The 23,192-nt window shown below is 63.2% G+C and overlaps 2 protein-coding genes across 2 annotated transcripts; both read left to right on the top strand.

The window, feature by feature from the left end:
• The first annotated feature begins 1,933 nt into the window (after positions 1-1,933).
• On the top strand, positions 1,934-15,400 carry ITGA3 (integrin subunit alpha 3). Its single transcript, XM_034070076.1, has 26 exons — positions 1,934-2,127; positions 7,303-7,424; positions 7,513-7,595; positions 7,939-8,188; positions 8,484-8,567; positions 8,834-9,041; positions 9,803-9,996; positions 10,187-10,275; positions 10,415-10,551; positions 10,680-10,766; positions 10,844-10,911; positions 11,070-11,206; positions 11,627-11,773; positions 11,869-11,966; positions 12,135-12,300; positions 12,385-12,453; positions 12,536-12,615; positions 12,868-12,945; positions 13,068-13,170; positions 13,241-13,411; positions 13,501-13,614; positions 13,737-13,850; positions 14,061-14,159; positions 14,257-14,382; positions 14,809-14,966; positions 15,258-15,400. Exons 1-25 carry the CDS (start codon positions 1,934-1,936, stop codon positions 14,917-14,919), a joined length of 3,129 nt encoding a protein of 1,042 aa, XP_033925967.1. The 3' UTR covers positions 14,920-14,966; positions 15,258-15,400.
• Positions 15,401-16,705: 1,305 nt separating this feature from the next.
• On the top strand, positions 16,706-21,940 carry LOC101874893 (pyruvate dehydrogenase (acetyl-transferring) kinase isozyme 2, mitochondrial). The gene is made up of 11 exons (XM_034070075.1): positions 16,706-16,892; positions 18,088-18,229; positions 19,088-19,159; positions 19,337-19,521; positions 19,712-19,801; positions 20,093-20,170; positions 20,262-20,338; positions 20,423-20,521; positions 20,628-20,747; positions 21,114-21,227; positions 21,309-21,940. Exons 1-11 carry the CDS (start codon positions 16,775-16,777, stop codon positions 21,447-21,449), a joined length of 1,236 nt encoding a protein of 411 aa, XP_033925966.1. The 5' UTR covers positions 16,706-16,774; the 3' UTR covers positions 21,450-21,940.
• Positions 21,941-23,192: the final 1,252 nt, after the last annotated feature.

Raw genomic sequence — 23,192 nt, 5'->3', positions numbered from 1 at the left:
CTCATGTGCCTCATCCCCGCTCTGTGCAGCCTTTGTGGGTCTTGTGGCCATAGAATCATATTATTATAGAACAGTTTGGGTCAGAAATGATCTTAATATCATTTAGTTCCAACCCCTGCCATGGGCAGGGACCCCTTCCACTGGAGCAGCTGCTCCAAGCCCCTGTGTCCAACCTGGCCTTGAACACTGCCAGGGATGGGGCAGCCACAGCTTCTCTGGGCACCCTGTGCCGCTATTTTATCAATCTCATTGTAAATTTTTTTTTTCCTGATGTCGAACCTGAATTTCCCCTCGTTATTTTAAATCCATTACCCCTCGTCCCATTGCAACAGGCCCTAATAAAATGTCTTTCCTCATCTTATGGGCTCCTTATAAAAGTTGAAAGGCTGCATTAAGTTGTCCTTGGAATCTCCCCTTCTCCAGGCTGAACAACCTGGGTAGGATGAGTGGTAATGGATTTAAATTGAAGGAGGTGAGTATTAGATTGAATATAAGGAAGAAGTTCTTCCTTGAGAGGGTGTTTAGACAGTGGCTGCCAAGAGAACTTGTGGCTGCCCCATCCCTCGAAGCGCTCAAGGCCAGTGAATGAGCCATGTTTAAGCCACAACAGTACCTTTTGTCCCCCAGCGTGGGGAACAAAGGGTGTAGATAAGGACGGTTCTGACCACAAGTTGTTAATCATTTTGTTGTACTTGGTAGTGCCTGGTTATGATATGATCGATATGGTCGTGAGATTGAGCTGGCGTCTGCTCCCGGTCACCTTTGTCCCTCGGGAGCCATCTGCTGGGAACTATTCACAATTACACCTTTGGCCTTTTCTCCGCAGAAAGAGCCGACCGGTGACACAAACACCTTCCGTCCTTCCTTCCTTCTTTCCTTCCAGTATCCTCCTTCTCCTCCAGGATACTCACAGTAGTATCTGAGAATTGTAAAGGTTTTGAATATCCTTCGAATACCCTTGAAAGCTGCCTGGTTCTTTTGCTGGGAAGGTGACAAAGGACGGGGGTAGAGGACATGGGATGGTGGACAATAGGTAGGGGAAAATAAGGGATGGCGAAGAGGGGATAAGGAAGAGAGGAAAAGGAGCATGGGACAGGGGACAGCATCGTGTGCCGGCTGACAGCAGAGCTGCCCTTGGGCTGTCCCCTGTGCTGTCACTCTTTCCAGTGGCATCATGCATCGCAGGAGCTGTGCCGGGAGCGGTGACGTCGGGGCGGGGGACACAGGACATCCTGTGCCCTCCCCATCCCACCCAGGGCTTCCTGGCACGGGTGGGACGGGTGCGATGGTCCCGGTGACCTTCACCGGGTTGGGACCCAGAGTCCGATCCCGGGAAGGTCTCATCCCATGCAGGACTCTAACCGGGGGGGGGGCAATTCTGCGAGGTCCCATCCCATGGGGTATCCAATCCTCAGGGGTCGCATCCCGGGATTCCCACCCAATAGCGGCTCCTAACTTGGGTGTCCCATCCCGTGGGGGGTCCGATCCCATGGGGGGTGTGATCTCACGGGGGGTCCTACCCCGGGAGGACCCATCACAAAGGCTCCATCCGGGAGGCCGGGTCGGGGGGGGTCCCTACACGGGGGGTACCGGGGTGGGAGTGCCATGGGTAGGACACGATTGTACGGGGGGACTGGGGGGGGGGGGCGTGTCGCGCGCGTGCCAGCGCGCATGCTCCTCCATCCTCCCCTCCCGCCGTGCACGCGCAGGTGTGGCCACGCCTTCCCCCCCCCCCGCTCTCGCGCACGCGCGCTGGGGGCCCCCTCCCTTCCCGCAGGTACCGCCGGTGCGGGGGGGGCTGCGCGGCCTCTTTAAGGGGAGCGCCCGGAAGGGTGCGCGCCCCGCCCGGCCCCGCCCCGCAGCGCACCGGCCCCGGGGGGGGGGGGGGCGCGGTCGGTGGTGGCTGCGGTGGCTGCGGGAGCCGGTGCGGGACATGGCGCGGGGCCGCGCGGCGCTGCCGGCACCGGGGCCGCGGCTGCTGCCGGTGCTGGGCGCGCTGCTCGGCGCCGCCGCTGCCTTCAACGTGGACCGCGCGTTCCCGGTGCTCAAGGAGGGCGCGACCCCCGGCGGCTTCTTCGGCTTCTCGGTAGCGCTGCACCGGCAGACGGAGCGGCCGGAGCGGAGCCTGTGAGTGCGGGGCGGGGGGTGCGGAGCCCCGGGGCGTGGGGAAGAGGGGTGCGGGGCAGGGTCCGTGGGGTAGAGCGAAGGTCCCGGGGTGGGGGGAAGCGGGGAGGAGGAGCGGGCGGGGCTTCGGGTGCGGGCAGAGGGGCTCCTGGGGCTGGGGGGGCCCCGCTGCGGTGCGGAGGTGCCGTTAAATCGTTCCTTGGGCGTTTATCGTCTGCCCGGGACTTTGGTTTGCATCCTGCATCGGACGGGGTCCCCTGGGGTATCCCCGCACCCTCAACCATTGGGGTACCGGAGCCCCCACAGCAGCCCCTCGCTGAGCCGGGGCACAAGCCCCCCAGCCGCCCCGGGACGTGGGAACCATCCGGTACCCGACGGCGGGGTCCCGGTTCGGCATCATCCCCGCTGACTCCACCCGGAGCGGTCGCGTCCCCCCGAAACTCAGGTCGCTGCTGGCCCTGTGGAACTTGTTGAACCGTAATTCCTGCTGCCCAACAAAGCCCTTTCAGCAGGCACATTCCCAGTGCGATCCCAGCGCCATCCCTTGCCGTGTCCCCTCCTGTTCCCGCTCTTGTAAGCCGGACCCCCCCAGGGCAGCATTCCCGGCTCCCGTCCCTCCTGGCCGGAGGTGCGAGTTGCGTGTTCGTGCAGCAGAAGGGAAGAAAGCGGCGGGGTTGGGTTGGGTTGGGCTCTTCTCGCTCGAGGGCACAGCGTTCTGCTGCCTCACCCGCCCGACCCGGAGCTCCCGGAGGGCTCCCGGTTTTCCCTTCACCCCCGTCTCTTTTCCCTTTCGTTTTTGCCGCCGTGTTCCTGGCAGAGGGACTGGCAGCAGCTGCCGGACGGAGGCATCTGACGCTCCACATTCCAGAGATGCATTTCAGCCTCTTGCCCTGCCGTGGGATGTCTTGTTGTTGCTTCCATCCAGGAGGGAGTGAAGCCATTCCCCATGGAGCAGCAGTGGGCCCAGTGACCTGGGGAACCCCCATCTCCACCAGGACATGCTGGCTGCCATCCATGGCTGGGTTCCCTGGCTCCAGTGCCATTGAGCAGCTGGCAGGGGACACAGATGCTGTGGTCCTGGCTGGTGTCTGTCTTCTCAAGACGTTGGCAGTGGCTGTTGCTGTCTTGGAATGAGGATGGGGGGGCTTTGGCAGGCGTTTGCGATCCCCCAGCATGGGCCACGTGGCCCGAGCGTGTCTGAGCATGATGCTGGCGGGACATGGAGGCTCTGGGAGAAGGCTTTGGAGTGTGAAACCCCTGGGGAATTCGCATCCCCTTCCCCTGGGAGCCCCTGCTGCCTGTCATGGGGGACATGGAGGGGATGTGGGGTGCTGGGCCCATCTCTGCGTCCCCACAGGCAGCAGCCCTGGGGGGGCCATGCAGGCAGCTCTGCCGGTGTGGCGTGGGCAGGAGGGGCCAGGGCAAGTGCAGGCAGCTCCTGCCTAACCCCGGCTCGCACTGCGGCACGTCTGGGGAGGCACCTGCCTGTCGTGGAAGTGGCAGGAGGGAAATAACCGGCATCAGTGTCCTGATGGCCAAGGTTGGACGGGGCTTGGAGCAGCTGCTCTAGTGGAAGGTGTCCCTGCCCATGGCAGGGGGTTGGAGCTGGATGAGCTTTAAGGTCCCTTCTAGAGGGACATTAAACAGTCCAACACAAACCATTCCATGGCCATCCAGCCACTGTCCTGCAAGCTGGGGAGCATCTTCCCCTGCCCATCCCTTGGCCATCGCAGGTGCAGCGCGGCCACAGCCAGGGTGGGGACAGGAAAGTGACTCTTCCTGCCACCACATCCCAGATGGGGGTTACAGGCAGGGAGTTCTCCCATGGTTTTGGGGGAGGTGTGTCTGGCTGCAGCAAGGTGCTGCCAGAGGTGTTGGGATGGCAGCGTGGAATGGAGGGATGCTCAGAGCACATTCCTGAGCTCCTGAGGAGAGCCGGTTCCTGGCGGGGGGCCAGGCTGTGTCCTGTGACAAGGTTCCCCCCCCGCCACCCCCCTGGTATTTTCCATGTCCCAGGGCTGTGCCCATGCAAAGGTCTGTTTGCTCGCTCCTCCCCAGGCCAGGGGAAGGGAAGCTGGGACCAGTGGTGTTATCTGCTGCCCCGAGATTAAGAAACTCCTTCGGCTGCTGGTGCCGGATCCAGCTGCTTCTTGGTTTGGCTTGTGGTTGTGCCGGCAGAACCCAGTGCTGCCCTGGGGATCTGACCCATGGGGGTCCTATAACACCATGAGGAAACTGAGGCACAGTGCATCTGTGCCAGGGATGCAGGCACTGATGTGGTGGCACCCACATGGGCAGTGTGCTGCAAGCCTCAGTTTCCCTCCTGTGTGCAGGGGGAGCAGGGGCTCTGCCCAGTACTTGGGGTCTTTCTGGCCCCGTTTGTCTGGTGGGGAGGAGGAGAGCAGCTGAATTCCCGACTTTCCCTCCCCCCGGCCTGGTTTTCTGCCGATGCTGGGGCTGGTTTGGCTGCGCTCCCCCCAGCTTGGCTGGGCTCCTTGGCAGGCGCAGGGGGGACGGATATGCTGCAGCGGGGCTGGTGCCCAGGGGGTCATCTATCCATCCATGCCTCCCACCATCCCTCGCTGCCTTCAGGAGTAGTCTCCTCCTCTGCTGCCTCCTTTCCAGCACAGGCATCAGCAGATTTCCCTGCTTAGGGCTCCGCGAGGACTGATCATTCCAGGGTAAATGTAGTGGCACTGGGGGGTTGGCTGGGGCTGGTCTGGAGCTTTGGAGGAGGGTTATGGCAGGGACACCCTCCGGCTGCCTGTCCTGGGGGGGTGGTTGGGGCTCAGTTGCAGAGCTGAGCTCTGGAACATCATTGCCAAACCATCCTGCAGCCCCCCCAGCTCAGGCAGTGCCAGCAGGGAGCACCCACACCACCATCATCCCATGTTCCCTGCTTTTTAGGGCAGATTAGGATGGGGCACGGCCTTGCATTCCTGTCTCCCTCCCTTCCAGGCCTCCCCCTTGTGCTGCTGTTTGTCCATCGCTGCCTTTGCTCTGCACTCTGAGCCCAATCTCTAGGCTGAGCCCCGTCTCCTCATTTTACCCCCACCCCCCCTCTGTGTGGCACAAGCCGGTCCAGGCCTCCCTGCAATGGCAGCCCCAGCATCCCAGCTTGTATTTTTCCTTCACCTCCACATGGCAGCTTGGAGCATGCATGGGGTTGGGGACCCAGCCCTGCTCTTGTGAGGTTTGGAAGCCCCCAGCATCCTGCCCCTCTGGGAGCAGAGCCTGCGGGTGGGCTGCCGTGCTGGGAAGTCTTGGCTGAAGGCAGCAAAATGCTGGGGCCGCTTGGCCAGGGTCTGCTCCCACCCCCCAGGATCAGTGGGGCACAGCCATGGGGAGCGGTGGTGCCTGGGAACAGTCCGGCTGAGCCAGGACCACCGGGGAAGCCCCTGGCAAAGGGCTGAGTGTGTGTCCCTGTGCCCAGGAGCCACGGTGATGGTGGGGCAGAACGGGGCAGGAGAACACCACCCCCACCCCCCCCCCCCCCAAGCTTCTCACTCCAGCCCTGAGTCACTTCCCCCTGGATAAATGGGGACAAGAGTGACCCTTGTGTGTCATCCCCCCCCATCCCATAGGTGTCTGGGAGGGGGGTCATGAATCATGGGAGCAATTCCTTTGTGCCAGGCTGAAAAAAGGCAGGAGGAATCAGCCCCCCTCCATGCCCCTGCCTTCACACCCAGTGGGATGTGAATCCTGCTGGCATCCCCAGCCCAGCATTCCCAGGGGGAGCAGACACCCCCCACTGCACCCCTTGGGGGGCTCTTCTGCAGCTGCATCCCACCTGCAGCCTGTGCTGGTGCAGCAGTGATGCTGCCCGCGGTGCCCGTCACCGGGGCGTCCCTGCGTGCTGGGGCTGCCTGGGGCCCCACATTCCTCCTGTGCCTGGGCTTGGACTCAGCTGCCTCGACGCTGCCTGGACGCGCCCGCGCTTCCATCGCCCGGCCCTGCCTCCCGGTGCCAGCCGGGATTGCTCCTGTCCTCGCGGTGTGCGAGCTGAGCACCGGCAGCCTCATCACCCTTGTGCCCTGCGATGGGGCCGGAGGAGGCTGCGGCAGCTCCCTGGGTGCCTTGTCCCTGCCTGCGGAGGGACGCGCTTCCTCTGCTGGCATCATGCGGCTGTGCCTCCTCCACGCCATTGTCCTCCCCATCCCAAAGGACTTCCCTGCGGAAAGGCTGGTCTTTCCGGAGCCCCCCGGGCATGCCGGGTCCCCCAGCTGTGGATCCTCTGCCCTAGTGCTGCCAGTGGTCCTTAGCTTCTTCCCTTGGGATGTGTGTGGGGATCCCTTCAGCATCACCTTAAAGCCCCCAGTGATGAGTGCACATGGAGCTGGGCTCTGGGTACTGGTTTCCAGCCTGGGCATCCCTCCATGGAGGGTGATGTACCACCCCTGCGTGGCACTTCAGTGACTCAGCCGGGATGCCTGTGCCACTCCAGGGCCCTTAGTCACCCCGGAAGGGCGCTGCCCCCCCCTTCCCTGGACCCCCTCTGCTGCCTGCATGTGTCAGACAAGCCCAGACCCGTTCTGGAAGCAGGATACATGTGCTGCCCAGAGCCGGTCCCCAAGCTGGGACCCCCGCGGCATTCCCACAGCATTCCCTGGCGCGGCAGCAGGAGCTTGTCTGCTGGACACGCAGCAGCTGCTCAAAGGTTGGCCGGGAAGGGCCGTGGCTGTTTACACAGGCGCGGGGGCCCCGGCGCTGGTGCGGCCGTGTTGTGCTCAGCGGCTCCGGTACTGGGTTTGCAGGCACCAGCCAGAACCCCTGTTCTTGCACCACACACCATGTGCTGGGATGGGGGACTCGGCCGTGAGCGTGTGCTGGGATTGGGTCCCACAATTACGAGGTGATGAGTGTGTCCATCAGTCTGTCGCCCACCTCATCCTGTGCCACCTCTCACTGTCCCTGGGGGTGATGGGCTGGTTGCTGCCAGCCCCATGCATGCCCACCCAAGGAGAACCCCCCTTCCTGGTCTGGAGATGGGGCTGGGGGTCTGCCCCTGTTGTTTGGGGGTGTTGAGGTGTGACATGCTCTGGGGAAGCAGCTCTCATCCCCTTCAAGCACCTCCAGGCCACCTTCATACTCCACTGCCATCTCCATGGGGCACCCCCAAGATGAGGTATTGGGGTGGGTCCTCAATCACCCACCCATTCCCTTCTCTTTCCCTCCCAGGCTGCTGGTGGGGGCCCCTCGAGACATGGAGCCAGTGAACGGCACCCGGACGGGTGCTGTCTATGCCTGTCCCCTTACCACGTCCACCAGTGACTGCCAGCGCCTCGACATTGAGCTCAAGAGTATGTGTGCACACCAAAACATCCCCTGGCACTTGGGGGCTCTGCATGGTGGGGGGTTCCCCTCTTACATTGCCTCTTCCTTGCCCAGATGAGCCGGACAAGGCCATCATCGATGACATGTGGCTGGGGGTGACAGTGGCCAGCCAGCGGCAGCCGGCAGGGAGGGTGCTGGTGAGTGTATGGGCACGTGTGCCAGTGCGAGCTGGCACCTTGCACATCCCCAGAGAGCCACTGTTGCTTTCACATGAGCCTTGCACGTGTGCCCAGTGTGATAATGGCAGGCAGGGGCTCCGCTGCCAACCTCCCTGTCCCTGTGGGTCAGGGCTGTGGGGTGATGGACCCTAATCCCAGCCATGTGCACTGGTGCCAGTGAACAGGATGGTGATGCACCCTATGGACCATGGTGGCAGGATAAGGCTGTGGCGCAGGGGCTGGGCAGAGGCAGCACAAGGGATGGTGGGGGACACAGCCCCTGGTTTTTGGGGGCTGCAGGCGGTGCTGGCTATCCCCGCAGGCCTGTGCTCACCGCTACACCAAAGTGCTGTGGTCGGGCAGTGAGGACCAGCGGCGCATGGTGGGCAAGTGCTACGTGCGGGGCAATGACCTGCGCCTCAACATCAGTGACGAGTGGCAGACCTACCACAACGAGATGTGCAACTCCAACACGGACACCGATGAGACCGGCATGTGCCAGATGGGCACCAGCGCCGGCTTCACCGCCAACATCATCTATTTCGGAGCACCCGGTGCATACAACTGGCAAGGTGCGACAGGGGTGGGCAGCCCCTTCTCCAGGAATGCCTGCTCCTGCCATGGGTATATCCCCTCCTGCATACAAGGGCATGTTCTGCGTGTTCATGTGTGTTTATGTGCCCACATGTGCATGTTGTGTGTGCACCTCCCCATGTACTTATCTATGCACCCATGCAAACCTTCTGCACTTGTGTATGGACACACGTGTATTCACATGCTCTGCGGCATGAAAGGGGAGAGGGTGCTGAGCTAGGGGCAAGGGACAGTTCTCTGCTGTTTGGTTAACCCCCCCCTCCATCGTTGCAGGTACTGACTACATGCTGCAGCGGGAGATGTGGGACCTGCATGACTTCTCCTACCCCAACAAGAAGAACGGCAACACCTACATAGGTGGGGGGCAGTAGGTTAGGGGGCTTCCCCCTCGGGGGAGATTTGGGGTGAGGTGGAGGTTTAGGGGATGTGGATTTAGGGGGAGTACTGGGGGTGGGTGTTCGAGGGCTGTGGAGTGCAGGGAGGCTTGGAGACCCACTGGGGATGCAAGCAGGGGCACAGTGGGGACACTGCGGTGGTGAAGGGGATGGAGGGTGTCGTGGTGGGGGACATGGGGTCTGCAGCTGTCTGGGGGTCCCCATCTCACAGGCAGGCTTTGGTGGCAGGGTACACGGCAGAGGTGGGCAGCGCGGTGCTGCAGCAGGACGCGGTGACGGTGGTGACGGGCGCTCCCCGGTACAAGCACATGGGTGCTGTGTACCTGCTGAGCCGCAGTCCCCAGCAGACCCTGCAGAGGAGCCTCCTCCTTCCCGGCCACCAGGTTGGCTCCTACTTCGGCAGTGCTGTGGCCCTGGCAGACCTCAACAATGATGGGTGAGGGCAGGGGCCAGGACCCCCCAGCTCCTTGGGATGTGGAGGGCATCCTGTGGCTTGCAGAGGGGTCTGGGTGGGTCTTAGAGTGAGCAGTAGGTTAAGAAAGGGGATCCTGCTCCTCTGCTGCGCTCTGGGGAGACCCCCTCTGTGCAGCCCTGATCCAGCTTGGGGGCAGCAGCACAAGAAGGACCTGGAGCTGCTGGAGCGAGTGCAGAGGAGGCCATGGGGATGCTGCGAGGGCTGGAGCAGCTCTGCTCTGGAGCCAGGCTGAGAGAGCTGGGCTGGGGCAGCCTGGACAAGAGAAGGCTCCTGAAGGGGAGACCTGAGAGCAGCTCCAGTGCCTGAAGGGGCTGCAGGAAACCTGGAGAGGGGCTTGGGACAAGGGATGTAGGGACAGGCCAAGGGGAATGGCTTGAACCTGCCCGAGGGGAGACTGAGCTGAGCTCTTAGGCAGAAGCTGTTCCCTGTGAGGGTGCTGAGGCGCTGGCACAGGGTGCCCAGAGTAGCTGTGGCTGCCCCATCCCTGGCAGTGCTCAAGGCCAGGTTGAACACAGGGGCTTGGAGCAGCTGCTCCGTGGCAGGGCTTGGAACTGGGTGAGCTTTAAGGTCCCTGCCGACCTAAACACACAGTGCTGATGGTGGTGATGGGGGATTATGAGGGGAGTCATCATCTTCTGGCTCTGGGGGGGTCCCCACCATTTCTGCTGTCTCAGTGTGGTTGTGCTGCAGCCCCAGCCCTGACTGGCCCCTCTGTCCCGCAGGTGGCAGGACCTGGTGGTGGGAGCTCCCTACTACTTCCAGCGGAAGCAGGAGGTGGGGGGGGCCGTGTACGTCTACATGAATGAGGTGGGGGACTTCCAGCCCCACCCCAACCTGGTCCTCACCGGCCCCAGCTACTCCGGTTTTGGCTTCGCAGTGGCCAGCATTGGGGACATCAACCAGGATGGCTTCCAGGGTGAGGGGTTTGGGGATGCTGGAGAGGAGCCTGGGGGGGTCTTCATGTAAGAGGGGATCCCGCAGGAGGGGGTGTGGTGGGTGTCTGGAGAGGTTTGGGGTGAAGAGAGGGAGAGGAGGGGGTGAGTTGAGGGTGGGGGGTGGGATTGGAGAGGAGGTGTGTGGGGCTGACCCTGCTCTTCTCCCCACAGATATCGCTGTGGGGGCCCCATTCGAGGGGCCTGGCAAGGTTTACATTTACCACAGCAGTGCAGAAGGGCTGCTGGAGAAACCTCGTCAGGTAACTGCCCATGGAGAGCCCATCACTGGGGCTCTGGATCCCGTCCGAGAATCCCATGCTTTAGGGTGGGATGCAGTGGGTAGATCCCTGGCTCCATGGGGCTGGTGAGCAATGGGTGACCTCCCTGCCCCAAATGCAGGTGATCAGTGGGTCAGACCTGGGGCCCGCCAGCATGCAGACCTTTGGGTACTCGCTAAGTGGGGGGCTGGATGTGGACGGGAACTCCTACCCTGACCTGCTGGTGGGCAGCTTGGCTGAGAGGATCGTGCTGCTCAGGTAAGGGAGCAGGGACATGGGTGTCCTGCAGCCCCTGCTCGCCCCAGCACCCCCAGGGATGCTTCTGGGGCAGCAAGGTGGGCATGGAGCGATGGGCAGGGGCTCAGCCGACCCCCATCTCTGCCCAGAGCTCGGCCTGTGATCAACATCCTCAACAAGACCTTCACGGTGACCCCCAGCAAGGTGGACCCTGCCCGGTGCACACCGGAGTCCTGGTGAGCCCCATCCCTCACCACGGTGGGGTCCTGCTGGGGGCACAGCTTCACTCACAGCCCCTTTCTGCCCCCACCAGCATCACGGTAACCGTCTGCTTCTCCTACAACCAGAGTGCTGGAGACCCCCGGTACAAGGAGAAGATCAGTGAGTGCCTGGGGTGCAGGCCTGAGTGCCTGTGCATGGAAGGATGTTCAGCACCGGTGCAAGGGAGCGTGCACACATGGGGACATGTGCACACAGGGGGTTGTGTGTTGGAGGCACAAGGTGTGTGCAGCACCCACAGCACCCTCCTCTCCCCACAGCCCTGGAGTACACCCTGGAGGCGGACAAGGACCGGCACCCACCCAGGGTCAGGTTTTTGGGGACCCACTCTGCCACCTACCACGGCCTCTTTGTCATGCCCGAGACCCGCTGTGAATCCAAGGAGCTCCTGCTGCTGGTGAGCGTGCACACGCATGGGTGCACACTTGTGTATGTGTGTGTGTGTGTGTGCATGGCAGGTTGCTCTACACATGGCACTGGAGCTGGGGAACCGGCTTCCAGGAGATGGGGAGAGGGATCATAGAATCCCAGACTGGTTTGGGTTGGAAGGGGCCTTAAAGCTCATCCAATTCCAACCCCCTTCCACAGGCAGGGCCACCTGCCACTAGAGCAGCTTGCTCTAAGCTCTGCCCAGCCTGGCCTTGGTGGGGTGTGGAGGGTCATGGGAACATCAGGGCCAGGAAAAGAGGTAGCAGTCATCCCTCCATCCCTCCTATGATGAGTTTGTTTGGTATCAGGAGTGGGGTGTGAGTAGGAGCTGGTGCCCCAGCCGTGGCCAGGGAGCTGGGGCTTTGCTGTGACTGCTGCCACCCTGCAGGACAACATCCGAGACAAGCTGCACCCCATCATGCTCTCCATGAACTACTCTCTGGTAGAGAAGCCCAGGAGCTTCCAGCTGGGTCCCCTCTCCCTCGACACCTTCCCCGTCCTCAACCAGGACCAGTCCCACGAGAATGAGACCAAGGTGCTGGGGGAGCATTTGAGGTGCTGGGCTGGGAGCCCTGGTGAGCCCGGCCTGGGGTTGGATGGAGGCTCATGGGGACATCCCTGTCCCTCCAGATCGAGTTCCAGAAGGAGTGTGGCTCTGACAACAAGTGCTACAGCAACCTCCAGCTCCAGAGCAGCTTCGTCACTGACCAGAACCAGCCCCTGCCCAGGTGAGAGCAGCTCTTTGTGGGTCCCGTCCACCTCTGCCACGCGCTGTGCCATCCCCGTGGGCACAGGTTACCCCTCAGCCCTCCCTGGACCATGCCAAAGGATGGGGGGAGTCTCCAGCCCACTGGGATGGGTCAGCTGTGTGCTGAGCAGGGCCGGTCTCTGCGCAGGCTGAATGGGACCCAGGTGCTGCAGTACAGCCGGGATGTGCGGAAGCTCCACCTGAGCATCAACATCACCAACGTGCCCACCAACCCTGCCAACGGCGAGGATGCCCACGAGGCACTGCTCAACGTCACGGTGCCCGCCAGCCTCCTGCCCTCCTCCGTGCGCCCGGTACGCAGCCCCCTTCCTGCTGGAGCAGCTCCAGGACCAGGGTGGGCTTTGCTGGGATGTTCCTCACCCTCCTCCCTTCCCCAGAGCGGAGCCTGCACCTTTGCAGAGACGGTTCTGTGTGAGCTGGGCAACCCTTTCAAGAGGAACCAGAGGGTGAGTGTGTCCCCCAGCTCTTCTCAGGGGTTTACAGCCTGGTGGGGGCCTGGCTGAGCTGCTCCATGGTCCTGTGCTGCAGGCAGAGCTGATCATCACCTTTGAGGCCATTGGGATCATGCTGGACACACGGGAGATCTTGGTCTGGCTGGATCTGTCTACGTGAGTGTCCCTGGGTGGGTGGGAGGCGACTGGGAAGGAGATTCCTGGAGCAATGCTGGCTCCTCTTTTGCTTGGGGCAAGCACAGTGGTGGTGGATTGGGATCATATCCAGCGGTGTTGCTGGAGGGCAGGCTGGGCTCCTGGGGTGGGCAGCATGGGCATCCCACTGCTCCTGCTGGGAGGGTGGGGGCTGCCCCATGCTGCCTGGGGGCTCTTTGTTGGTGGGAGATGCTGACCTCAGTTCCTTGGCAGGCAAAGCACGCAGGAGGACCTGGAGCCTGTGCTGGCCAGGCTGCTTGTGGACTACAGCATCCAGTCCTCACTGACCATGTGAGTACAGCAAGGCCGTGCCCCCCCTCCTCGCATCCCCTCCATCACCCCACCGGAACATGGGGGGTGGGCACAGCCCCTGGTGCCCCACAGACGGGTGCCCAGAGATGCTCCATCCCCAGAGCCCCATCGCACGTGCAGTCACACTTCAGCGGGTCGGTGCTGGGCGAGTCAGCCATGCGGGGGGAGCAGGACGTGGGCAGCCCCCTCGCCTTCGACTTCCAGGTGAGCTGGGGGGTGGCCAGCACAGGGGGGGTTTGGCAGACTTGGGCTCATCCTTAGCTGTGCTCCGCAGGTGAGCACCAAGGGCGAGTCACTGGGTGCCCTGGGCACCATCCTGCTGGGCTTCGAGTGGCCCTATGAGATCCCCAATGGGAAGTGGCTCCTCTATCCCACTGAGATCCTCGTCAACAGCAACGAGACCTGCCAGCCCCCTGGGGGGGTCATCAACCCACTCAACCTCACTGTGAGTGCCGCTGGGGTGCAGGGCTGTGTCCCTGCCCCACTGCATGCACAGAGCTGCCGCATTCTGATGGGACTCATCTGTCCCCACAGCTCCTGCAGGACCAGGCTCCATCCCGGCAGAGGCGGCAGCTGGACACCTTTGACCTGGTGGAACCTGCCATCACCCTGGCCACTGCCAAGAAAGCCAAGTCCGAGGTGCTGCTGGTGAGTGAGGGTCCAGCACTATGTGCCCCATGCCAGGACCACCGCGCACACTGATCCTTGGCATCAATGTGGTGCATTGGGGACCCTGGTCCCCTCTCTCAACCCTGCTCTTTACCTGCCAGAGCTGCTCCAAGGGCACAGCTCGCTGCGTGTGGTTCGAGTGCCCCCTGCTCCACACGCAGCACCCCACCACCTTCAGCATCCGCGCCCGGGTGTGGAACAGCACCTTCATCGAGGTCAGTGTGGGGTCCCCCTGGAGTCACCCTGTTCCCTTGGGAATGGTGCTCAAGCAGGGCACCATGTTTGCCAGGTCTCAGCTCAGATGCTAACACCCATCCCTTGCCCTCCCATCGTCTGTGTCACCCATCCACCGTGCATGTCAACCCCATAATCTGGGTTCCCCCCATCCTCTATGTGTTTTCACCCCCCCCATCCATGTCTCCCAGGAGTACAGGGACTTTGACCGGGTGAAGGTGGATGGCACAGCAACGCTCTTCCTGCGGACCCACGTCCCCACCATCAACATGAGGAACCATACGGTGCGGGTGAGCCATGCCAGAGCCTCTTACTGGGACACACTGGGAGGGACTGGGGCCACTGGGAGCTCCTCCCCCAAAACAAGGCTCTTCTTGGCCCTCCCAGTTCTCGGTGGACGTGGACTCGGAGCTGATGGAGGAGCAGCCGGCTGAGATCGCGTTGTGGCTGGTGCTGGTGGCAGTGGCGGCCGGGCTGCTGCTGCTGGGGCTCATCATCCTCCTGCTCTGGAAGGTGAGGGGGTGTGGGAGCCATGCTGAGGCCTGATGGGCTCATGTCACTGCTGGTGCCATCCTCCCCACCTGGCAAGCAGCGGGTGGAAGGTGATCCCACAGTGCCAGGTGGATGGTGCCAGGCTGCAGAGTGATGAGGAAGAGGAGCAGAGAAGCCCCCAGTGCAAAACACTTTGGGAGCTGCCAAAGAACCCACCCGGAGCAGGGCTGGATGATGCCCTCCTTGCTGGGCAGGGACTTGTGGGAGCATCTCCAGTCCTCTGGAGCTCCCTGGGACCCCACTCTCTGCCCAGGAAGGGTTGAGGGGGGCTGCAGGGCCACCCACCCCACAGTGAGCATCACACCGGGGCAAGGGTGCAGTGGGTGCCCCCCCAACCCTGCAGGGTGGCCAGGAGCCCCCTGACCCCCATCCCCTCCTTCCCCACAGTGTGGTTTCTTCCGGCGCGCCAACACGCGGGCCATGTATGAAGCCAAGGGGCAGAAGGCAGAGATGAGGATCCAGCCGTCGGAAACCGAGCGGCTGACAGATGACTACTAATGGGGGGCAGCCCCACTGCCCCCCCGGGCACCTGCGCCACCCGCCTGGTAATGCCCCATGGGGGCCAGCTACAGCAGCATCCTCCTCCTCTTCAGCCTCTTCTCCTCTTCCTCATTGCCTCCTCTCTCCTGCCAGGTCCCATAGGGTCCCTGTGGGGCACAGGGGGCTCCATGGGCTCACTCCGAGCAGCTCCAGGACTGCTGCTCCCTTTGTCTCTGCTCTTCACCAGCTCTGGGCTCTCTCCTTCACGCTCTGGTGTCACGCTGCAGCCCCACACTCACCCTTCCAGCTCCACACTCACCATTTGTCCCCCCCCTTTCTTTTCCCTGTCCCCACAGTGTGACTTCTTCCAGCGGACCCGCTACTACCGGATTATGCCCAAGTACCACGCGGTGAGGATCCGGCAGGAGCAGCGCTACCAGCCCGGCGGCCTCCTTCCCCGCCGGCGCAAGAAACACTGGGTGACCAAGTGGCAGGAGCCGGACAAGTACTACTGACCCCCAGCCCCGTGCGAGGGGAGCACCAGGGCTGGTGTTTGACTTTGCACAAGTGCATCTCTCCCTGCCCCAACCCTCCTCCTGCCTCGGACGCGGCTGCATCCCGGCGCAGGCTTCCGCACGCTCCCGTCTGCTTTGCCGGTGTGCAGCTCAGCTCTTGCACACTCGTGCCTTGCACGCTTATGGGGACGAGCCCCAGATGTGCCCCCTGTGTTCCCTGACGTGACTGCTGCTGGTCTCACCGAGTGCCTTCCCCCTACGCAGACACTCCTCCTGCTGTGCTCTGCACACGTTCTCGCACGCTGGGACATGCTCAGCCGCCCACCCTGTGCATCCCTCTTCCCTCTGGCTGGGTGCCTCCACCAAGGCTACATGTGCGGTTGGGGATGGTGGGAGCTCCTTCCTTCTCCTCCCTTCCTCCTCCAGATCAGTGCAGGGGTCTGATTCTGCATGTTTACCCCCCCTCTCCAGCCTGCATCTGCTGCAGCTTTGGCTTGGGAGGGGGGTGTGCAGAGCACAAGGCCGTGTCCCCCCACCCTGCAGCCTTATCCCCCACAGGTCTGTCCTGCCCCGTGGGTGCTGCCCCGGGGATAAGTTGTTCTGTGTCTTGTCGGTTTTGGTGCAGTCGGTACTGGGAGCTGGGGGGGGTCCTGGACCCTGCCCCCTTCCCCTTCTCCCACCAGGGCCCAATAAAGCCTCACTCTGGGATTTGTAACCTCTTGTCTCCTCTGTGTCATGGATAACTGATGGAGGTGGAAAAAGGGTTGTTTGGAGGGGGGTGTCTGTGTCCCCAGAGCAGGTCGAGGGAGGGGATTCTTCCTCTCTGCTCTGGTGCCCAGATCTGCAGCAGCAACACGAGAGGGACATGGAGCTGCTGGAGCGAGTGCAGAGGAGGCCATGGGGATGCTGCAAGGGCTGGAGCAGCTCTGCTCTGGAGCCAGGCTGAGAGAGCTGGGCTGGGGCAGCCTGGACAAGAGAAGGGGAGAGCTGAGAGCAGCTCCAGTGCCTAAAGGGGCTGCAGGAAAGCTGGAGAGGGGCTTGGGACAAGGGATGTAGGGACAGGCCAAGGGGAATGGCTTGAACCTGCCCGAGGGGAGACTGAGCTGAGCTCTTAGGCAGAAGCTGTTCCCTGGACAACTCAGTCCCCCGGATCCGGGGGCAGCGGCGGCTCCGCTGCGGGGTTTAAGCGGTTACAGCGGTGGGCGTGTCCATCGCCGAGGGGGCGTGGTCACGCCGGTCAGGGGGCGGTGCCAAGGCGGGGGGCGTGGCCGGCGGAGGGCGGGCGGTGATTGGCGGTGCGGCGGGGCCGGGGCCGGGGGTACCGGTACCGCCGGGTCCCGGCGCTCGCACCGGGCGCGATGCGGCTGCTGCGGTGCCTCGGGCGCCGCGCGGCGCTCTCCGGGGTCCCCACGTACATCGAACACTTCAGCAAGTTCTCACCATCGCCGCTGTCCATGAAGCAGTTCCTGGATTTCGGTAAATACCGGACACCCCCTCCCCCCCCCCCGGGAGCTCCCTCCGGAGCCCCGCACGGTACCGGGATACACCCGCTCCGGCTGAACCCGTCCGAAGGCCGTGGATCCCCGGGCGGGGGTGGGATCTCCGCGCCCCACCCCCTGGGAATGCGCCACCCCCCCGGTAAACAAACACCCGAGCTGGGGGTGTCGGTACCTGTAAACACCCCCGTGATTCCCCGTTATTACTGAGCGGTTGTTACCCCCCCCCCGTTAACCCCCTCCCCACCGCTCCTTGTGTCCTCCTGTTCTCTCCTCCTCCCCTCCGCGCTCTTGGGTAAATAACCGGCGCTAGGATCACGATACGCAGCTGCTGGGGGGGGAGGGCTCCCCTTTGCCCCCCCGTAACCACTCTCAGTGGGGTGTTAATCCCACGGGCAAGCAACGACCTCCCCGCCCACGATCCTCCGGATAAATACCCCCCCCCCCCCTTGAGCTGTCTCTTACCCCCACCGGTAAATAACCCCCTGCATGGGACCCCCACCCGGTGCCTCCCCCGTCGCAGCCCGTCTGCCCCCCCCAGCACTCCCAGGGGGGTGACACGGGGTCCACCCTCAAACCAGCCCCCCCAATACCCGAGGGAGGGGGGAATACCCCAGCCGATCCTGTCACCCATCGTGGGCCCCTCCTGTCCCCATTCCCCTCCCACTGGGGTTTAATGTCAGCGCTATATTTACCCACATCTCCCCCCCACACCATCCTGGGCTGAGGCTGGTGTCTGAGCTCTGGGAGTCCTCACCCCCCCCACCCCGGTTCTGCACCAACCCAGTGACACCAGGACCCCCTACAGGGGCTCCGGGATGGATTTGCCCCCCTGTCCCCCCCCGCCTCTCTGGCCACTGCTTCCTGGCTGGACACTTCGGTGTGTCCCAGTGGCAGAGGGTGTCTGTGACCAGCTCTGTTGGTGGCCCAGGTCCTTCTCCCTTCCCCATTGCCCTCAGGGGGGTTTCCAGTCACAGTCTGGGCTGTACTGGGCTGTACTGGTATATCCCAGCCTGCCTTCTCCGGCTGTGCCCCCCCAGCCCCTCCAGTGTCCCCCTCCAGCCAAGAGCAGGACCTGCTGCTGGCTCTGCCCCAGTCCCCCCCCAGTGGCCCTCAGCAGGAGCAGTGTCCAGGCAGGGCTCAGCGCTGTTTCCCCCCCTCCTTGTCCCCTCCAGGCTCCAGCAATGCCTGTGAGAAGACCTCCTTCGCCTTCCTGCGGCAGGAGCTGCCCGTCCGCCTCTCCAACATCATGAAGGAGATCAACCTGCTGCCGGACCGTGTCCTGCGCACGCCCTCGGTGCAGCTGGTGCAGAGCTGGTGAGACTGGGGGGGCTGCTGCCCCATCCAACACCGCCTCAGCTGTGGAGGTGCCACCACCACCGTCTCCATGGGTCCTGCTGCCACTGGTGTAGCTCATAGGGGTCCCAGCGCTGATGCTGCTGTTCTGCTGTTGTCACCCAGAGGGGTCCCACCATGGATCCTGGCGCTGTCACCTCTATGGCTCCCCATTGCCGGCACAACTCCTGCCAGTGCCATTGCCTGGGGGGGGTCCCACCAGCACTGCACGTCCCATCCCACCGCTGCCACTGCTGTCCTCTGCACACAGGGCTGGCAGGGCAGCACCCAGCTGGTGCCATGCCACGTCCTTGGCTGACGAGGTGCCAGTGGGGTGTTCCCGGCCATTGGCAGGTCACTGGTGCCACCTCCATGTCCTGCTCCAACCTCCTGCCCCCCTAAAAGGGCCGAGGGGATGCATGTCCTCAGGGGGGCTCTGCATGTCCCTTTAAGCACCATGACCCCCCCAGTGCCATGAACCTTCTCCCAGTGCCACCACGTGATGAGTTGTTTGTGCAGCGTCCTCAGCCCCTGCCAGCAGGACAGGCTCCCCTCCTGCAGTGACCCTCATGTCCCCTGCTGGAATGGGGGCCCTTGGGGACACAGCCCCTCCAGTGGGGTGGGGGGCTTGAGGGTCATTGGTGGGGGAGCATGAGGGCTGCAGGTTTGGACCCCCAACAAGCACAGGATGGTTTCATGGGGGAACAGCTTTTGTGGGGAGGTTCCTGGTTGAGGGGGTCCTGAGCCCCTCTGGCTGAATGGGCCCTGACGTGGGGATCCCCAGAGTGTCCCCTCTCTGTGGGTGGCATTGGGGTGGGGGGTAACCAGCTCCTTCCCCAGGTACGTCCAGAGCCTGCTGGACATCATGGAGTTCCTGGACAGGGACCCTGAGGACCAGGCCACCCTGGGGCAGTAAGTTGGGGGGTAATACCCCGGTCCTTGATTTTGGGATGTCACCGAGGGGCCCTGGCACCCTCCAGCATCCTCAAACTGTCCCCCCCCCACAGAGCATCCCAGTGCCACCAGCTCCTGGAGCTGGGCTCTGTGGGGACCTGATGCCCTCCAGCTCCATCCTTTTCCCCTCCTCAGGTTCACAGATGCCTTGGTCACCATCCGCAACCGGCACAACGACGTGGTGCCCACCATGGCGCAAGGGGTCATCGAGTACAAGGAGGCCTATGGGGACGACCCCGTCTCCAACCAGAACATCCAGTACTTCCTTGACCGCTTCTACCTGAGCCGCATCTCCATCCGCATGCTCATCAACCAGCACAGTGAGCACCATGGGGACCCCGACTTCCCCTGGGGTTCCCCTGCCTTGAGCATCTCCATCAATCCTGAGCATCCCACCCCAGCCCTGAGCATCCCCCCCACTTCCCTCCCAGCCCCAGGGACCCTCTCCTGAGCATCCCCCTGTCCCTAATGTGCCCTCTGGGGTACCCACTGCTCTCTGTCCCCCCCCAGCATTGCTCTTCGATGGTGGCACCAACCCCGCGCACCCCAAGCACATTGGGAGCATCGACCCCCACTGCAACGTGGTCAATGTGGTGAGAGGTCTGTGGGGACTGGGAGGCTTCCCCTGCATGGGGGGACTGAACTGGGGATGGGTAGGGGGAGTTGAAGGTTCCCCTCGTCTTTGCCTTGCCCTGGGATCTGCCTGTTTGGGAGCCATTTGTGTCATGAGCTTGGGTCGGCCTCAGCCAAGGTGTCCCCTCTGCTTTGGGGTCACTCCAGAAGGCTCCCAAAACATCCTGGATCTGGAATGGGATGGGGAATGAAGGGGACCCCAAACACGGCCCCTGTCTTTGTGCTGGGGGTGCTGACCCTTCTGCCTCCCCCTCCCAGACGCTTACAACATGGCCAAGCTCCTGTGTGACAAGTACTACATGTCCTCGCCTGACCTGGAGATCGAGGAAGTGAACGGTGAGGCCAGGCTGGGGGTGTCACTGTGGCAGGGCATTCTTGGGTGGCTTATTTGGGGTTGGGAAGGACGGCGCTCTCCTCTTCCCTGCAGCCAGCAACACCCAGCAGCCCATCAGCATCGTCTACGTCCCTTCACATCTCTACCACATGCTCTTTGAGCTCTTCAAGGTAACCATAGCCCCATAGCATGGGGGTGAGGGGGAGCAGCAGGGAGGTTATGGAGGGGTCCCATGAACTGCTCTGTGCCTGCAGAATGCCATGAGAGCCACGGTGGAGAGCCACGAGAACAGCCCGCGGCTGCCGCCCATCAAGGTGATGGTGGCCCTGGGTCAGGAGGACCTCTCCATCAAGGTACATCAGGGACCACCAGCTCCATCACTGGGGGTCCCTGACCCCAGCCTGGGGGCACTATGGGTGAGGGGCTGGAGCGGGGGTCACCCCCCACCCTGTCCTGCAGATGAGTGACCGGGGCATGGGCGTCCCGCTGCGGAAGATCGAGCGGCTCTTCAGCTACATGTACTCCACTGCTCCCACCCCACAGCTGGGCACCGGGGCACCCAGCGAGGAAACCCCCCTGGTAAGTGCCATGGGGGCCCCAAAGGGACAGGGGGCTGGGGACAGGGCATGGGGCTGCAGAGCAGGGTGGCACAGGGACTGCTGGAGGTGGCTTGGCCATGTTTGGGGATGCTTGGGGTGTGGCTTGAAGACGTTTGGAGGTGGCTTGGAGGCATTTTGGGGTGCCTGGGGGTGACATGGAGATACTTCAGTGTGGCACAGGGACCTTTGGTGTGCCTGAGAGTGGTGAGGTGACCACTGGAGGTCCCACATGGACACTCGAGGGTACTCGTGTTGCTGTTAGGGTGGTGTGGGGAGGCTTGGGGTCCCCTGGGGTGCCCACTGTAGCACTGGGGACCCCTCACCCTATCTCTTTCCTCCATCCCAGGCTGGATTTGGCTATGGCTTGCCCATCTCCCGCCTCTACGCCAAGTACTTCCAGGGGGACCTGCAGCTGTTCTCCATGGAAGGCTTTGGCACCAATGCTGTCATCTACCTAAAGGTGGGTCTGTCCCCTGGGACGGGGAGTCCGTGTCCCCCGGGGGCACACGGGGCCCTCCTCACCCCCCCGTGTCTCCTGCAGGCCCTGTCCACAGACTCGGTGGAGCGGCTGCCGGTCTATAACAAGTCTGCGTGGCGGCACTACCAGCCCAGCCAGGAGGCAGGGGACTGGTCCGTTCCCAGCACCGAGCCCAAGAACACCTCCACCTACCGCATTCCCTAGGGCTCCCCGTGGGCTCGCTGCCCCCCCCAGGCTGTAGATAGCCCCTCACCCAACTGCCGGGGACCCCCCATAGCCCTGGGGTGGTGTTCTAGCATCCCAGTGCTGCCTGCCCAGTGCTGGTTGGGGCTCACTGGGAAGACTCAAAATGTGGAGTGGAGGGGTCCCCATACCCCCCTCCCGCCTTGGTGACACTTAGGTACGTAGCTGGGGATGGTACTGGGGCAGCATGGAGGGGGAAGAACCCCTGCTGCCCCACGCACACCCCCACACCTTGGCACCCACCCCAGGGCCAGTAGGGGACTGGTCCTTTCCCATTATGACCAGTAGGACTCCCTGCCCTTCCAGCCCTGACTGGGGGGGGGACTGAGCCTGACTCCTCCCCCCTCCCCCTGTCCCCCAGTTCCCAGCCCTGGTATTGCACTACTGATCTGCCCTCACCCACGTGTGCCCCCCCCACCCCCGCACCCGCTGTCAGTAAATCGGATGTTCACTGAGCTCCCAGTGTGGTGTTTTAGGGTGACCCCCCCCCCCCCCCCCCCCGCACACCCCCTTGGTCACTGCCCCCCGCCGGTGCCTCAGTTCCCCCCCCAGGCTGGGGAGGAGGCTCTGGTGTCCCCCGGGGCTGGGCTGGTGCCTGGGCCCAGGCGGTTCCTCGCTGCTGTGTTTGCCCCCCCTCACCCCGGCGCTCCCCCCCCCAGCCCCGCTCACAGGGCAGGACCCCCCTTTCCACCACGGACCCCATGCGGCGCCCTCTGGCGGCTGCGAGCGGTACTGCACCCCGGGGCCATTGAACCCTCCAGAGGCATCGGCAGGGACCCAACTGACCAATCAGCGGCGGTCACAGGGGGTGGGGGGCGGAGGAACAGCCAATAGTGAGGAGGGGCGGGGTGGGAGGGGGCGGGGCCGCCCCCAGCGGAGGCAGAGCAGCCCCAAGCGCTCTGCAGGCAGGGACGGGAGCACATGGGGCCGGCGCAGCACCCGCACATGGAGCCCTCGGAGCAGGGCCCCCAGCAGGGTTTATAGCACCGCTGCTTTGCCACCTAACCCCCCTGTGCTGCCTGCACAGGGCGCACTGCCGGGCACCGGAGCCAGCAGCTCCTTAGGTGGAACCATCTGAGCCCTGCTTTTAAAGCTGTAGTGCCAGGACAGAAGGGTTTTGCTGGGCATCACCTCCCCATGGGGAGCTCTGCAGCAGTGCCACCAACACAGCAATCTGCGCTCACTTTGACACCTAAAACTCCATCTGTCCTGTGCCCAAGGTCCCATGCGTGATGGTGGGGTCCCGGGGAGGTTCCGCTGCCCCAGTCCCCTGCTGTGGGGGTACAGACCCTTCACAGGAGTCAGTTCCTAGCAATAAAACTGTTCCTGCTTCTGCTGAGCCCATCCCCGGAGCAGCTCAGCCCTCTGGGGCTGCTGCGGCAAAGGGGATGATGGGGTGGTCCTGGGGGCCAGGGTGAGATCTCCCACCCGTGGCTGGCCCTGGCCAGCAGCTGGGCTGACATCGAAAAGGGATGCTGGGTTTAGACTCTTTCCTGTGCACTGAGTAGCAGCAGCAGCACCCCTGGCTCAGGGGTCACCTGCAGTCAGTGTTTCTTGGGGTGTAGCTGCTGCAGCTGCATCACTCACCCAAGTCCTGTCCCTGACAAATAAACATGAAGTCATGAAGCAGCTCCTGTGTGCTGTGTCTGATGCTGTGCTGGATCTGCCCCTTGCTTCCTGCTGGGCCTGGGGGTGAACCTTCCC

This window comes from Melopsittacus undulatus, chromosome 17 (genome assembly GCF_012275295.1).
Source record: "Melopsittacus undulatus isolate bMelUnd1 chromosome 17, bMelUnd1.mat.Z, whole genome shotgun sequence".
Taxonomy (NCBI): Eukaryota; Metazoa; Chordata; class Aves; order Psittaciformes; family Psittaculidae; genus Melopsittacus; species Melopsittacus undulatus.
Note: the sequence above shows the minus strand (reverse complement) of the source record. Positions and strands in the feature narration are given on the sequence as shown.